This window comes from Amblyomma americanum, chromosome 2, assembly GCF_052857255.1.
Source record: "Amblyomma americanum isolate KBUSLIRL-KWMA chromosome 2, ASM5285725v1, whole genome shotgun sequence".
NCBI lineage: Eukaryota > Metazoa > Arthropoda > Arachnida > Ixodida > Ixodidae > Amblyomma > Amblyomma americanum.
Window position 1 is genome coordinate 210,442,186 of NC_135498.1, and position 13,361 is coordinate 210,455,546.

The 13,361-nt window shown below is 48.4% G+C and overlaps 1 protein-coding gene and 1 pseudogene across 4 annotated transcripts in view; one reads left to right on the forward strand and one right to left on the reverse strand.

Moving 5' to 3' along the window:
• The window catches only part of LOC144122121 (rifampicin phosphotransferase-like), a 798,972-nt gene that overhangs the window by 326,689 nt on the left and 458,922 nt on the right, over positions 1–13,361 (reverse strand). For all 4 annotated transcript variants that reach the window (XM_077655660.1, XM_077655659.1, XM_077655661.1 and 1 more), the window contains exons 12-15: positions 12,676–12,791; positions 11,401–11,504; positions 4,414–4,449; positions 4,226–4,353 (exon numbers count right to left, since the gene is read on the reverse strand). In XM_077655660.1, coding sequence (XP_077511786.1) covers positions 4,226–4,353; positions 4,414–4,449; positions 11,401–11,504; positions 12,676–12,791 — 384 coding nt within the window. The remainder of the gene's footprint in view (positions 1–4,225; positions 4,354–4,413; positions 4,450–11,400; positions 11,505–12,675; positions 12,792–13,361) is intronic.
• On the forward strand, positions 6,941–8,322 carry LOC144122123 (uncharacterized; annotated as a pseudogene).

Genomic DNA, 13,361 nt, shown 5'->3' on the forward strand with positions numbered 1-13,361 from the left:
CTGGAACAGTTTTATAGTCGGTTACCTGAGAACGTGCGGTACTGGGTCTTGGATAGGCCAGACGTTAGTACAGTGGCTAAAGCCGCCGAGCTAGCCGAGGAGTTTGTGACGCGTCGGGCTCGCGGAGCTAAGGACGGTCAAAAGGGTGAATTTGGCTCCAAGTCTGAGAGGCCGAAGTTCACACCCATGAGAGCAAGGGGGGACACACGTAGTGCGGATGCGAGTGAAAGCAGTCCGACCGAACGTAAGGAGACGGCGGCAGCCGAAGCCGAACGCAGAAAGCGGTTCGAGAGGAGGCAAGCGCGCGTGTGTTATACGTGCCAGAAGCCGGGTCACTTTTCGGCGCAGTGTCCAGAAACAAAAAGAGAAGTCGTGTGTTTGTCATTATGTAGCACTGACGAGAACATGAAGCTTCTCGAGCCTTACATGCGAGACTTCCTCGTGAACGGGAAAGAGTGCCGAGTGCTTCGTGATTCCGCAGCTACAATGGATGTAGTTCACCCCTCTTACGTAGAACCCGATATGTTCACGGGCGAGTGCGCATGGATCAAGCAAGCAGTGGAAGCTCATAGCGTGTGTCTGCCCGTAGCAAAAGTGCTTATTGAAGGACCTTTCGGAGCACTTGAGACGGAGGCCGTAGTGTCATCTAGGCTGCCCCCCCAGTACCCGTACCTTTTTTCGAACAGGTCCGATCACCTCCTGCGCGAGAAGGGGCTTTTGTTTGGTGAGGCTAGCGTTCAGGCCTTAACCAGACCGAGAGTTCGGGAGCTCGCTGCAAAGGCGGTGGTTGCGGGGCCGACGTTGTCGAACAATGAAAAAGGGTCGGAGGCGCAGCAAGCTGATATTCCGAGCACGTCAGAACTGGATAAAATTGAGCCTGTAGCATTGAAGGCACCAGGTACTGGAGAGGAAATGCCCGACACGGGAAAGTTAGAAGAGCTTCCGGTCGAGCTTCCGGGACTAAGCTCAGTGACGAACAGGGAAGACACTGATCAGGTCATTAGTGACTTAATCATTAAAGCACCGCTGTCGCCTGAGCAGAAATCCGAACTACACCAACTCTTACAAGAGTTTCAAGGTCATTTCTCTGAGAGGCCTGGTAGGACTTCTGTCCTTACTCATGATATAGATCTCACCTCCCCAGAGCCAGTACGATCCAAGGCGTACCGGGTGTCACCCCGCCAGCGCGATATTATGGAGGCTGAGGTAAAGAAAATGCTACAGCTCGGTGTTATTGAGGCGGGTGAGAGTGATTATACCTCCCCTTTGATTTTAGTTGAGGTACCGGGCAAGGAACCTCGTCCTTGCGTCGACTACCGCAGGCTTAATTCCATTACTAAGGATCAAATTTATCCGATCCCTAACATCGAGGAGCGCCTTGAGAAAGTTAGTAGCGCTCAGTTTATTTCCACCCTAGATCTTGTCAGGGGTTATTGGCAGGTTCCACTTACAGAAGAGGCTAGTAGGTATGCGGCGTTCATTTCACCAATGGGAACATTCCGTCCTAAAGTTTTGAGTTTTGGTTTGAAGAACGCGCCATACTGCTTTTCAAGCCTCATGGACAAAGTGTTGCGGGGACAGGAAGAATTTGCTTTACCGTATTTAGACGACGTAGCGATATTCTCCGCATCCTGGTCTGAGCATATGGCACACTTGCGGGCAGTGCTAACCCGCCTGCGCGAAGCGGGCTTGACAGTCAAGGCTCCCAAGTGCCAATTAGCACAGGCCGAGGTTGTCTACCTCGGTCACGTGATTGGACAGGGTCGTCGCCGCCCCTCTGAAATAAAGGTGGCCGCTGTGCGAGACTTCCCGCAACCGCGCACGAAGACCGATATTCGGTCGTTCTTAGGTGTCGCCGGCTACTATCAGAGGTACATCCCCAGGTACTCCGATATCGCGGCTCCCCTGACGGATGCTCTAAGAAAAACAGAGCCCCAAACAGTCGTCTGGAGCGAGACCAAGGAAAGAGCTTTCAGCGCCCTAAAGAGCGCCCTAACAAGCCAGCCTGTGCTACGATCGCCAGACTACACAAAAGGGTTCGTTGTTCAGTGCGATGCTAGTGAGCGAGGCATGGGCGTTGTACTGTGCCAAAGGGACAATGGAGAAGTGGAACACCCCGTCCTGTATGCTAGTCGTAAGCTGACCTGTCGTGAGCAGGCATACAGCGCCACCGAGAAAGAGTGTGCGTGTCTCGTGTGGGCCGTTCAGAAATTGTCATGCTACCTAGCCGGCTCGAGGTTTATCATTGAGACGGATCACTGCCCTCTCCAATGGCTGCAAACCATCTCTCCCAAAAATGGCCGCCTCCTGCGCTGGAGCCTCGCTTTGCAACAATATTCCTTTGAGGTGCGTTACAAAAAGGGGAGTCTCAACGGTAACGCCGATGGCTTAAGTCGAAGCCCCTAACGTGGGAATCCGCCTCAAAGTTGTTGGTTACTGATGTTTTCTTCCTGAGGCAGGATTTTTAACATATTGCTTTTGTTTAGTGTTTCAAAGTGATTATGTGCTTTCTAGTGCAATTTTCCAATTTGTGGACGCGTTCTGAGTGCTGCTTGACTACTGTAAGGAACTAGGCAGTAGTATAAAAGGGGAAAGAGCCTGGCAGAGCTTAGTGAGGGTTGTCTCGTGCTTGCTGACTGAGCGGTTGCGTTTCGGCGTAGTTCTAACGCTTGCTGGGAACGAGCACAAAAATGGCAACTCTCCCGAAGTGACTTTGCAGTGTCCTATGTGATCCTGAACCCGAGAACGAGGCCTTCTCTGTGCGCTGCGCTCAAGCAACGTCGAGGGACGATCGGTTTCGATTACGAGCATCATCGAGCGACATCCCTCTGGACAGCGGATGCAGTCCCCTGACCATCGGGATCTCCTTCTCCCGGCGGGGCGGTCTGTTACGTCTCGCCTACAACGCGCGGTATAGCCGGCGCGGATGCAACGGACGCCGCGGCTTCGTTCATCGCGGCCGCAACGCCTCCCGCCAAGCGCGTCCAGGCAGGTTTCAGTGCCACGTGTCGTCGTGCGTGTGTGTGTGTGTGTGTGCATGTTTTGCCCACGCTTGTCAAAGCGCGGAAGCCGGGGAGAGGAGCTCCCCAACTGGGAGGCGAGGAGGTCTGACCGGCGCCGGCCTGGCGGACGCGCCCGTCACGTCTGCACATGTCGAAGCGACGCCGTATCGGATGACTCTTCCCAAGCCGTTCCCTCTTGCCCTCGACTCCGATGGTATAAAACGCCGCTGCCCCGGACGCCGAGAGAGACTTCGATTTCTTCCTGCGAGTAACGTGGTCGCCCTGACCGGCTGCTCTTTTGCGATGCCAGAATAAACAAGTTGTTCTGTTGCCAGTCGACTCATCCTTTGCCGGGACCTTCGGATGTTTCCAGCTTTGCCCCAGGCCGCCAGGCCAACGCTACCCTTGGGGCTTGCAACCCAAATGCAACAATACACTACCACCTGCGGAGGAGCCCCTCAGCACTCCATTACTACATTTGGAAAGGTCCACATCCTGGCTCTGTAACGCCCATTCACACACACACACACACACACACACACACACACACACACACACACACACACACACACACACACACACACACACACACACACACACACACACACACACACACACACACACACACACACACACACACACACGCACGCACGCGCACGCGCACGCGCACGCGCACACGCACACGCACACGCACACGCGCACGCACACACACACACACACACACACACACACACACACACACACACACCTCAATTACCTAGGAGACCGCCCTTCTGGTGACACGAGCTGGTGAGTAGCGCAAGCTGACTGACGGGGTTGGGCTGGGAGGGAAGGCCAGAGGGGTCATGCAGCGAGGAGCCCTCCCGAGAAGTTAGGTGGGCGGATGAGATAAGAAGTTTGCGGGGATACGGTGGCCGCAGGTGACAAAGGACAGGGATAATTGGGGGGACATGGGAGATGCCTTTGCCCTGCACTGGGCGTAGTCAGACTGATGATGGTGATGAATGTTTACCATCATCCTCGCCCTTGGCTGCTGTACTGTGCCGCAGCCACGTTAAGGGCACATTTTGCATTTCACGTCCACTGAATTACAGCGTGGCCTCACATGCCGAGCGCCTAAGCGATTAAGCCATTGTGGTGGGTGGCTACAACCATGGGTAAGACACATAAGGCGTATATTCTACGGCTTCACAGCGATCCCAGCGTTTGAAAAAGACACTTGCCTACGGCCGATGACCTAACGGCGACACGCAGTCCGGACTCCATGTGCCCAAAAATGGTGCCGTAGGAGTCCCTAATGGCGGAAGCGACGTCCTCTGGGAGAGGAGCGGACTCCACCGCTCGCACGGCCCTGTTGGATGAGGTATAAAATGAAAATGGAGGGCACAGTCTCCGCCGTGCGGGCACCCACCTGCAGCAGGCCTCGATGGACTCCGGCTCGGTGAAGCTGCGTACAAAGAAAACGGCTCCGCTAGGCCATGCGAATAAATCCTACAGGCGCCCAGATCTTCCAAGGTAGTTCTAGCAAGTGCACTTTACTGGCGAATCGTGTACCAAATGCTGCTCACAAAAGTTGGAGGAGACACTTAAGCTCAGCCTTATGAGCATGAGGTGAAAGCGTAATGGGCTAATTACCATGTATACAGAAGGTTGTTGACTACTTTACATTCGTCTGCAGAGTGCCCATAGCCCTCCTGGCGCAGTGGTGCAGCGGATAAGCGATGCGACACTTACCTGCGATGGTAGGTTCTACCAGCGGTGGGTCTTTTACGGCCAAGGCTGCTCATTCCTAGCGACCAATGACTAACTTAACTGCCACCGGCTGCCACAGTACGCAGTTTGCTCATTATCCGGTGGACAAGTTCTGATGACGCCGCAAGTTCACGTTACCTATAGGTGTTCAGTATGCCTCCTAAATTGCTCTCTGGGCACCACCTGCCAGAGCCACGCCGGTGATCTATTCGCTCACAACGCCAGCGCCGACCACAAATGTTCTGGTGAACGGGGCCTTTAACCCCGTCGCGTTAAAACCTGACTAAAGCCACAATACATCAGGACTTTCTTTTCTATTTGCTAATTAAGAATATAGAGCAAGCTACAGTGGAAAATAAAGTTTTTTTTGTTTTTACCCGTCTCGCATGTCGAAACCATCGTGCACATTATTCGGCGACACACGAGCTTCTCTGCCTTTGAGTACAGCCAGAACAGCCCGATTTTTGAAACTGGTCCGTGGGCACGCTCGAAACCTTTGGAGCTTGCGCGCACTAGCACTTCAGGGAGAAAAGCATGGCGTTGAAACAAACCTTTCTAATTATTTAAATTCAGCTTAATGTTTAAGAGCAGTCAGAAAGAGCAAAATAATAGGGTCGATTAATTGGATTGATTGAGAGGAAATGCGATAGTCGTCTTCTTTCGATTGCTAATCTATTCCAACTTTTTTACCGCTGACATATTGCGGGAAGTCCTCACGCCAATACCGGCGCAGGGTGGAAGTGGTTAAGCGTTGCGGCCCTGCACTGGTTGGTAGCTGTTTCAAACACTACCAGCCAGTTTGCGCTTCCCGACCAATGAGAGAACGAATACCTCTCGCAAGAATTATTTTTGCACAGGGAGTTCTTCGGGAGGCTTTATATCACACACCAAATGTTAACGTCAGTCAGTTCTTAATGTCAAGAATCCTATTTGTTTTTCCAGCAACTAGATCCATAAATGGTGCTAGAAAAGTGTCCCCACGGGCGAACCGAGAATGCCAACGATTCCTGTAACCGCGATGTTTTCCTTAGAATGCATATTTACGAAAGGCCACCTCAGATGCAACTCTCACCTTCAACGATGGCAGCTTAGCACAAGTTGACATCCTGTCCGCGTCAGCGTTCCTACAGTGTTTCGTTTTTTGGTACCTCCAAAGTTTAGAACAAACTTGTTGCCCTTGATTAGTCGTTACTTTCAGAAAAATCATGAGATAACTGTGTTAATGAGTCTCATATAATTAGGTACAGTGCAGAAAATTAAGCAACTTCACACCTGCCGTGGTAGCTCACTGGTTAAGGCAGTTGTGTACTGAGCTGAAATGCCCGGGTTCTAACCCGACTGCGGCAGTCGCGTTCCGATGGAAGCGAAACGAAAACGGCGCCCACGTGCTGCGCGATGTCAGTTCACGTTACAAATCCCCAGGTGGTCGAAAGTTTTCCGGAGACATCCACTACGGCACCGCTTTCTCTCTTGCTTCTTTCACTCTCACCTTTCCTCCTTCCCTTACGGCGCGGCTCGAGTGTCCTCTAAGATATCTGGGACAATTCCTTGAGCCATTTTCTTTCCTTAAAGACCAATTTTCAATTTTTTTTTCAGCGTCACCTACTGGTTTATAGACCACGATGGGTGCAGGACGGAGGAGCCCGCATCTAAGTAACAGTTGATCTGTTCCTTCTCTTTCCCTTGCTCTTTTATTGCTTTTAATGTCATATCATTAGACTTCTTGTCGGTGAAAACCCAACGACGTGCGGTGTCACGGAATTCGCTGATTAAACGAGAGGGGTCACATGACTGTGATATCGCCAACTTCTGTCCACCGGGTTGTGAGTAACCTTGTTTCCAGGCAGCAACCTAGGTAGAGAATCGCAATTTCGACACCGTCACAGCTTGGCGGATACGTGCCACTGCAGGTAGCAGTCCAAAGTTGACGGTTTATGGAGCGACAATTGCAACACACACAGATTTTGCAACAGAAGCCGCGACCAGCATGGAACCTAATACCATCGCTTTCTGCTGCAAAGGTGACTTAATCACACCATATATTTTGCTTGTTTTTTCAGCGGCGTACGGACACATTAGGTCTTAGAAATAAAGCAATCTCTTAAGAACTTCGCGGGACGTGCACTTCTTGTTGTTGGCGCGGCGCACTCACACAGGACGATCAAGCAAAGAGCCCAAGGTAAAAGCGTCTGTTCTCTGGGTCCCTTGTTCTGTCCTTTGCCTCTGCGTCGTTTAAAACATGAATCCCAAACCACCTGCTCTAATCGCAGCCTTAATTAACGTAATCCAGATCCAGATCCAGATCAACAGCGACATCATTTGCTGCCTATATGAACAGCTGGCGGGCCCCCGGCGCCCTTAGTGGGCGTGAGAACAGCACCAGGATGCGGCCACCTAATCCGCTCTGCTTCTTCGTGCAGGTTAGTTCTGTTACTTCCCTGTACGCTAAGAAATCTAATGACGTGTGCCTGTTGCTGTTCCCACGCCCGGGAGTTTTGCTTTGTGTGTTCAGTGAATGCTTTGATATTGTAAACCAACTGCTGGCGTTGTCCGGGGACGTCGAGCTCAACCCTGGGCCTAACACGAGGCATCAGGTACAGGACTCTCTTCCTGACGTCCAGTCTAAGCAGTTGGAAGATATGTTTGCACTTGAGACTTTGAACACGCGAACTGCGAAAATGCAACTGGACCAAAAGGCTTTCATAAAGTCTATTGATGATCTTAAGAAGTCCCAGCTGAAGTTAGAAGAAGATTTGAGCGAAATGAACAAAAGATTAACTAACGTTGAGCGCAAAACTGTTACCATTGACGAAACCGAGAAGGAAGTACATCCTTTTCAGCAGTTAGTTGACCAACTTTCTAGTGAAAACTCTCAGCTGCGCGCGCGCCTGTCTGAACTTGAAGACAAGCAGCGACGCGATAACCTTCTGTTCTATGGCATACCTGACGCGCAATCAGAGTCCTGGGCTCAGTCAGAAGAAAAGCTAGTCAAGGTTCTTTCATCCTGCTTGGAAATTCCGTCCTCTGAAATTTTGATCGATAGAGCACACAGGCTCGGTGGGTTCGCGTCGGAAAAATGACCAATTATTGCCAAATTTTCATCCTTCAAGGTAAAGCAGAGAATACTGATTAACTGTTCTAAGCTCATGGATGAAAAAATTACGCTTAGCGAGGATTTTTCTTTCGCCACCCGTCACGCTAGAAAAAAACTGGTCGAATTTGGCAAATCCCAGCCGCTCACTTTCAAGCTTCGCTTCACTAAGCTTTACATAAAAAATAAATGCTACTCCTACAATCACTCTGATGACTCCGTTCATGAAATCCCAAGCGTCTTCCCGTTGCCAACCGACCGTTCTGAGGACCGTACGAATGATACCCACAGCGCCTCCGCGCCACCGACCGAACACCAATTAGCACTGCCCGAGGGACAGTGGAACTAAGTCCCCGGCCATTACTCCACTTTCTTTTTTGATCACAAATATTCGCAGCATAATACCTAAACGAGATGATCTTTCTCCTGTAATTGATGCTTGCGATGCTGACATTGTATGTCTTACTTAAACCTGGCTATCGGCGAAGATAGATAGCTGTGAACTTCTTACCTGTAAAGAGAGATATATCATTTATCGGTGCGACAGGGGTTCTAGATGTGGCGGAGGCGTACTTGTAGCTGTTGCTGATACTGTTATGTCTTTTCCGATCCATTTTGTAAGCGCGTTGGAACTTGTACTGGTTGAAATTCGCACATGCTCTAGGAAATTGATAGTGGGCGTTTGCTATCGTCCGCCGTCTACCTCCCCCACCTTTGTAAACGATCTTCATGATGTCATTCATATGATTACAGTCCGTTATCCGAGCAGTCCCTTTATCTTACTGGGTGATTTTAATTTCCCCAACATAGTGTGGTCTAATGTGAGCTCTTATTGTGAACCTTTTTCAAGTGAATGCGACATGTTCTTGAATTTGTGTAGTGGTTTTAACTTATCCCAGCTTGTAACGCAGGCAACTCGAATTTCACCTACTGCGTCTAATATCCTCGATCTGGTACTCACCACATCGCCTGATTTTTTCCAGCCCATATCATACTTGCCAGGGTTAAGTGATCGCCTACTCCTTCATTTTGCTTTGACCTGCGCAGTTCCCCATCAACGTAACCACAGTAAATATATCCATGATTACAAAAATGCTGATTTTGATGCTATTAACCTTGAACTGTCTGTTTTTCTAGATCATCACTTGCTAAGCTTTCATGATCGCTGCGTGAATGCTAACTGGAGCCTGTTTAAAAAAAACGTTGCTGCGTTCACTGAAACATATGTTCCACGCTTAGTCATCACCTCTAACCGTGAATCACCATGGTTCACAAAATCGTTAAAACGGCTCTGTAATAAGAAAAAAACGCATGTTCCGCTCTGCAAAACTAACCGGTTCCCAAGAACGTTGGACTGCTTATCAGGCCGCGGCCCTTGAATATAAAAGTGCACTGAAGGATGCCAAAGATTTGTTTTTCAATGACACATTACCTTCCCTTTTGATAAATAACCCTAGGCAATTTTGGAGCGTAGTTAACAAAAAAGACAATTCATCCATCAGCCTAAAAGACTCCAGTGACCAACTAATTCATCGTAATGAATGTGCAAATGTTCTAAACAGTGTATTCGTTTCAACTTTTTCCAAAAATCAGTGTTTGGTAACCCCTGCATATAACAGTGCTGACTTTTTACCGATGGATTCTATTGTCTTTGATCCTGCTGGAGTGGAAAAAATAGTCGAAAAACAAAAGGTTTTTTCATCATGTGGTGTTGATAACATTAGTTCTAAGTTCTTGATTAAAACCAAAGTATACAGCGCAATAATACTCTCTAACCTATTTCAGCAATCTCTTGAAACAGCATGTATACCTGATGACTGGAAGGTTGGGAAGGTGATTCCCTTGCAAAAATCTGGTGATCAACATTCCCCGCATAATTATCGACCCATCTCACTTACCAGCATTCCGTGTAAAATCATGCAGCATGTTATTTACTCTCACCTTGCATCGTTCCTTGAATCTAATGCCTTTTTTTACGGACAGTCAACATGGATTTCGGAAGTGGTTTTCTTGCGAAACACAGCTTTTAACCTTCAGACATGATCTAAACTCAATCCTCGACAGGGGTTCCGTTGTCGACTGCATATTCCTCGATTTCTCAAAGGCGTTTGACAAAGTCTCTCATCAACTGCTTTTTTTAAACTTAGTAAACTTAACCTCGACCCTAACGTTCTTAGGTGGCTGCATTCGTTTCTCACTAATCGTTCACAATTTGTCACCGCTAATAATGCTTCTTCCTTCACTTCTCCAGTTGGATCTGGAGTACCACAAGGCTCTGTTCTACGGCCTCTGCTTTTTCTTATTTATATCAATGACTTACCTGACAATCTAAGTTCAACAATAAATCTTTTTGCTGATGACTGCGTCATATACCGCGAAATTAACAGTGACTCTGATATAGCTCTTCTTCAATCGGATATTGATCATGCTCTTGAATGGACTAACAAATGGAACATGGAACTTAACACAAAAAAGTGCAAGTACATGCGGGTTTGTCGTCGTAACATCACATTGCCTTCATATCGTCTTAATAATTGCAGCCTTGAGTCTGTGCCTTTTTACAAATATTTAGGTGTCTTCATTTCCCATAATCTTTCTTAGAAAGTACACATAGACTATGTAAGCAATAACGCTAACCGCATGCTGGGCTACATACGCCGTAACTTTAATCTTTCTTCTAGCTCCGTAAAACTGCTTCTCTACAAGTCGTTGGTTCGTAGTAAACTAGAATATGCTGCATCTATCTGGGACCCCTATCAAGGGACACTAATATACCAACTCGAATCTATACAGAACCGTGCGGCCCGTTTCATTCTCTCGAATTATCACCGTAACTCTATTATCAGTGCCATGAAATCAAGCTTATAACTCCCACTACTGTCGCAACGTAGAAATATATCCCGCTTTTGTCTATTCTATAAGATTTACTACGATAACCCCATCCTTAAGAGAAAATTTATAACGCCACCTTGCTACGTTTCAGCTCGGATCGATCATCGTCATAAAGATGGTATTCTTTCATGCCAAACAAACCACTTTTACAACTCATTCATCCCCAGCACATCGGCACAATGGGATCACCTTCCCCGATCGGTCGTCGAAATAAGTGACCATTCTGTGTTTAAATCGGTTTTAACTAACTTGATGGTAACATAGTACATGTAATTCTTGCGCCCTGCCCTTTATTCTTTTCAGCTTATGTGGTAGTTCAAACAGACCTGGTCTGCGTGGTATGCTTGTTTGCGTGGTATGCTTACTTTTATGTTTACTTTTATTCTTTGCTCATAATTTCGTGTTAAATGACTGTTAATTTGTTTGATCGTATTTGCTGTAACCTACTGATTTGCGCGAGCCATATTTTTGTTCACATTTTTGTGTTACTTGTGACTGCTGTTCCTTTGTTATTTTGTCTATTGTACCCCACTCCCCTCTGTACTGCCCTAGGGCCCTGAGGTTACTGAAATAAATAAATAAAATAAATAAATTTCATGTTCTCATACTTCGAAGGACAGTCCAAACTTCTTGGCACTTTGCCTAGAATTGAACAACTCGCACCTTGCGATACATGAGAGGCTGTGGATCGCCGACTGAACATCCGGATTCCGCGAGAATTTCTCGAATGCAGCTGTAGTAACGACGAAGCCTTCAGGAACCACAATCTGCAATATTTAAAAATTTGGTTAATGAGTGCCAGGGTGCGAAGCACGAAAGTATGGTTAAGCGCCCAGACTTAACAACGCTGCAAGCGCCACCAACTGATCAGTTCGCGTGGTTCTTGACGCCTGAGTCTCTCCTCGCAGAGATCATCGGCAGCAAATTCACACCTGCATTTTCGCCGCGTGCCTGGCTCAGATGCGCAATTCTGGGCTCACGGCTACCATGTTAAAAAATAATAAGAAATAAAACTACGCACACAAACCAGTTATTTAGGGAGGACCCTTAGGGGCGACATTTTACAATCTCAAAGCATTAAAATATTGCGTCAGCACTTTTTAAAAACTAATTTGGAATACCTTCGTAGGGCTAGGGAGTTGGATGTACAGAGCTGACGACGGTAGTCAGTATTTTAAGTATATTCGAACCAAAAAGAACATATCGACATGTGCCGATAAAGCAATTCTTAGCTCTTACACTTTTATTCAGACGCTGTGGGTGAGCTAAAATATATTAGATATACTGAATTGGTGATCATAACCAACGAAAGGAATGCAAGACGATTTATGGGGAAGTGTTTGCCTTGTTGGAGCCTGGTTGCTCAATCGGGCACCGCTTGTACGGATCCCAGATAAAGGATCTGTAAAACCTTTCATCATAAATTAACGCGTTTACTTGAAGATAGGCTCAATTCGTGTTCTGCGTATTTCGGCGCAGGCTGTATAAGAACACTTGAATACCAACGGCGTAGGCGTAATCTGAGTCATTCCGCTCGCACTTTCTCTGTCTGCTGTCCGAGGGCTAAAATTTACCTGAACCACAAGAAAATGTGGCAATGTAGCGCTCGGTCACGCTAAAACCAAGCATTGCTTCAAAAATCCCGCTTGCAGCTACAGAAATGTTGAATACGCGCTTGCAAATGCTATGAATTGGTGCGCCAGGAAAGACACTACGGCGTCTGGATAAATGAGCATTTCATGCCGCCAAACTCGAATACAAGCAGAGTGGCTTCCGGCGTCTTTTACGCTGCAGAACAGTTGCAGTGCGTGCTGCTGCTGTGGGCGCAGAAGAGTCGCATCTGCTCACCCTTCGGGTTCGACCACAGCGGCTTTGCGCGGGTTGTCCCGAGTAAATAGCCGCGCACTATACCGACGGCCTCTCGGAGGAGTGACCTACCTGCGGTGCGTCCGTGGCGATCATCCGGAGCGCGGCCAGGGATGCGCCCTTCCCGCCAGCCACCGATGATAGCCGGCTACGTGGCTCGTCCAATGACAGCGTGTTCGGGCACCATGCTACACAAGAAGGAGAAATTATAGCTTTGGCAGAGGTACAGTGAATAGACAATGCAGCAGACGACGCTGTCTGCGTGGCCTGACTGGTGTCGCCGATAATGACCTATATTCAAGACATTCAATAGTGACCCAGACGCTTGATATCTGCGGTGTGCTGCACTGCCTTTTTCAGTACATTCATTGTATAGCGGAGGCCTCATTTCTCACATCTCGGTCACCGGTTTTCCCTTCGTTTCAAGGGTGCTCTAACCATGTGCATTGCTTATAGTCGCAGACCTTGCGGAGGCGGGCATTTTGCCTACCTCTAGGGAAGAATGGATCGCTTTCACGGGCGAGAAGGTAAGCTCTTGTAAGCTCTTGGTGCCCAGTGCAGGGAAGCTGTGCTCTTATCCCTTAGGGCTCGCGCGGCAGACATGTTGTGGACCAGCGGTGGACTCTGCGAACGCTGCGCTGGGATTGGAAACCAGTTGTCATGACAATGATCAGTTCAACTTGCAAAAAGTCGTTTGTTTTAGAAACCGTACCTGGATAGCGCACGTCTCCTCGGCAAGGTTATGCTGCGCTCTGCGT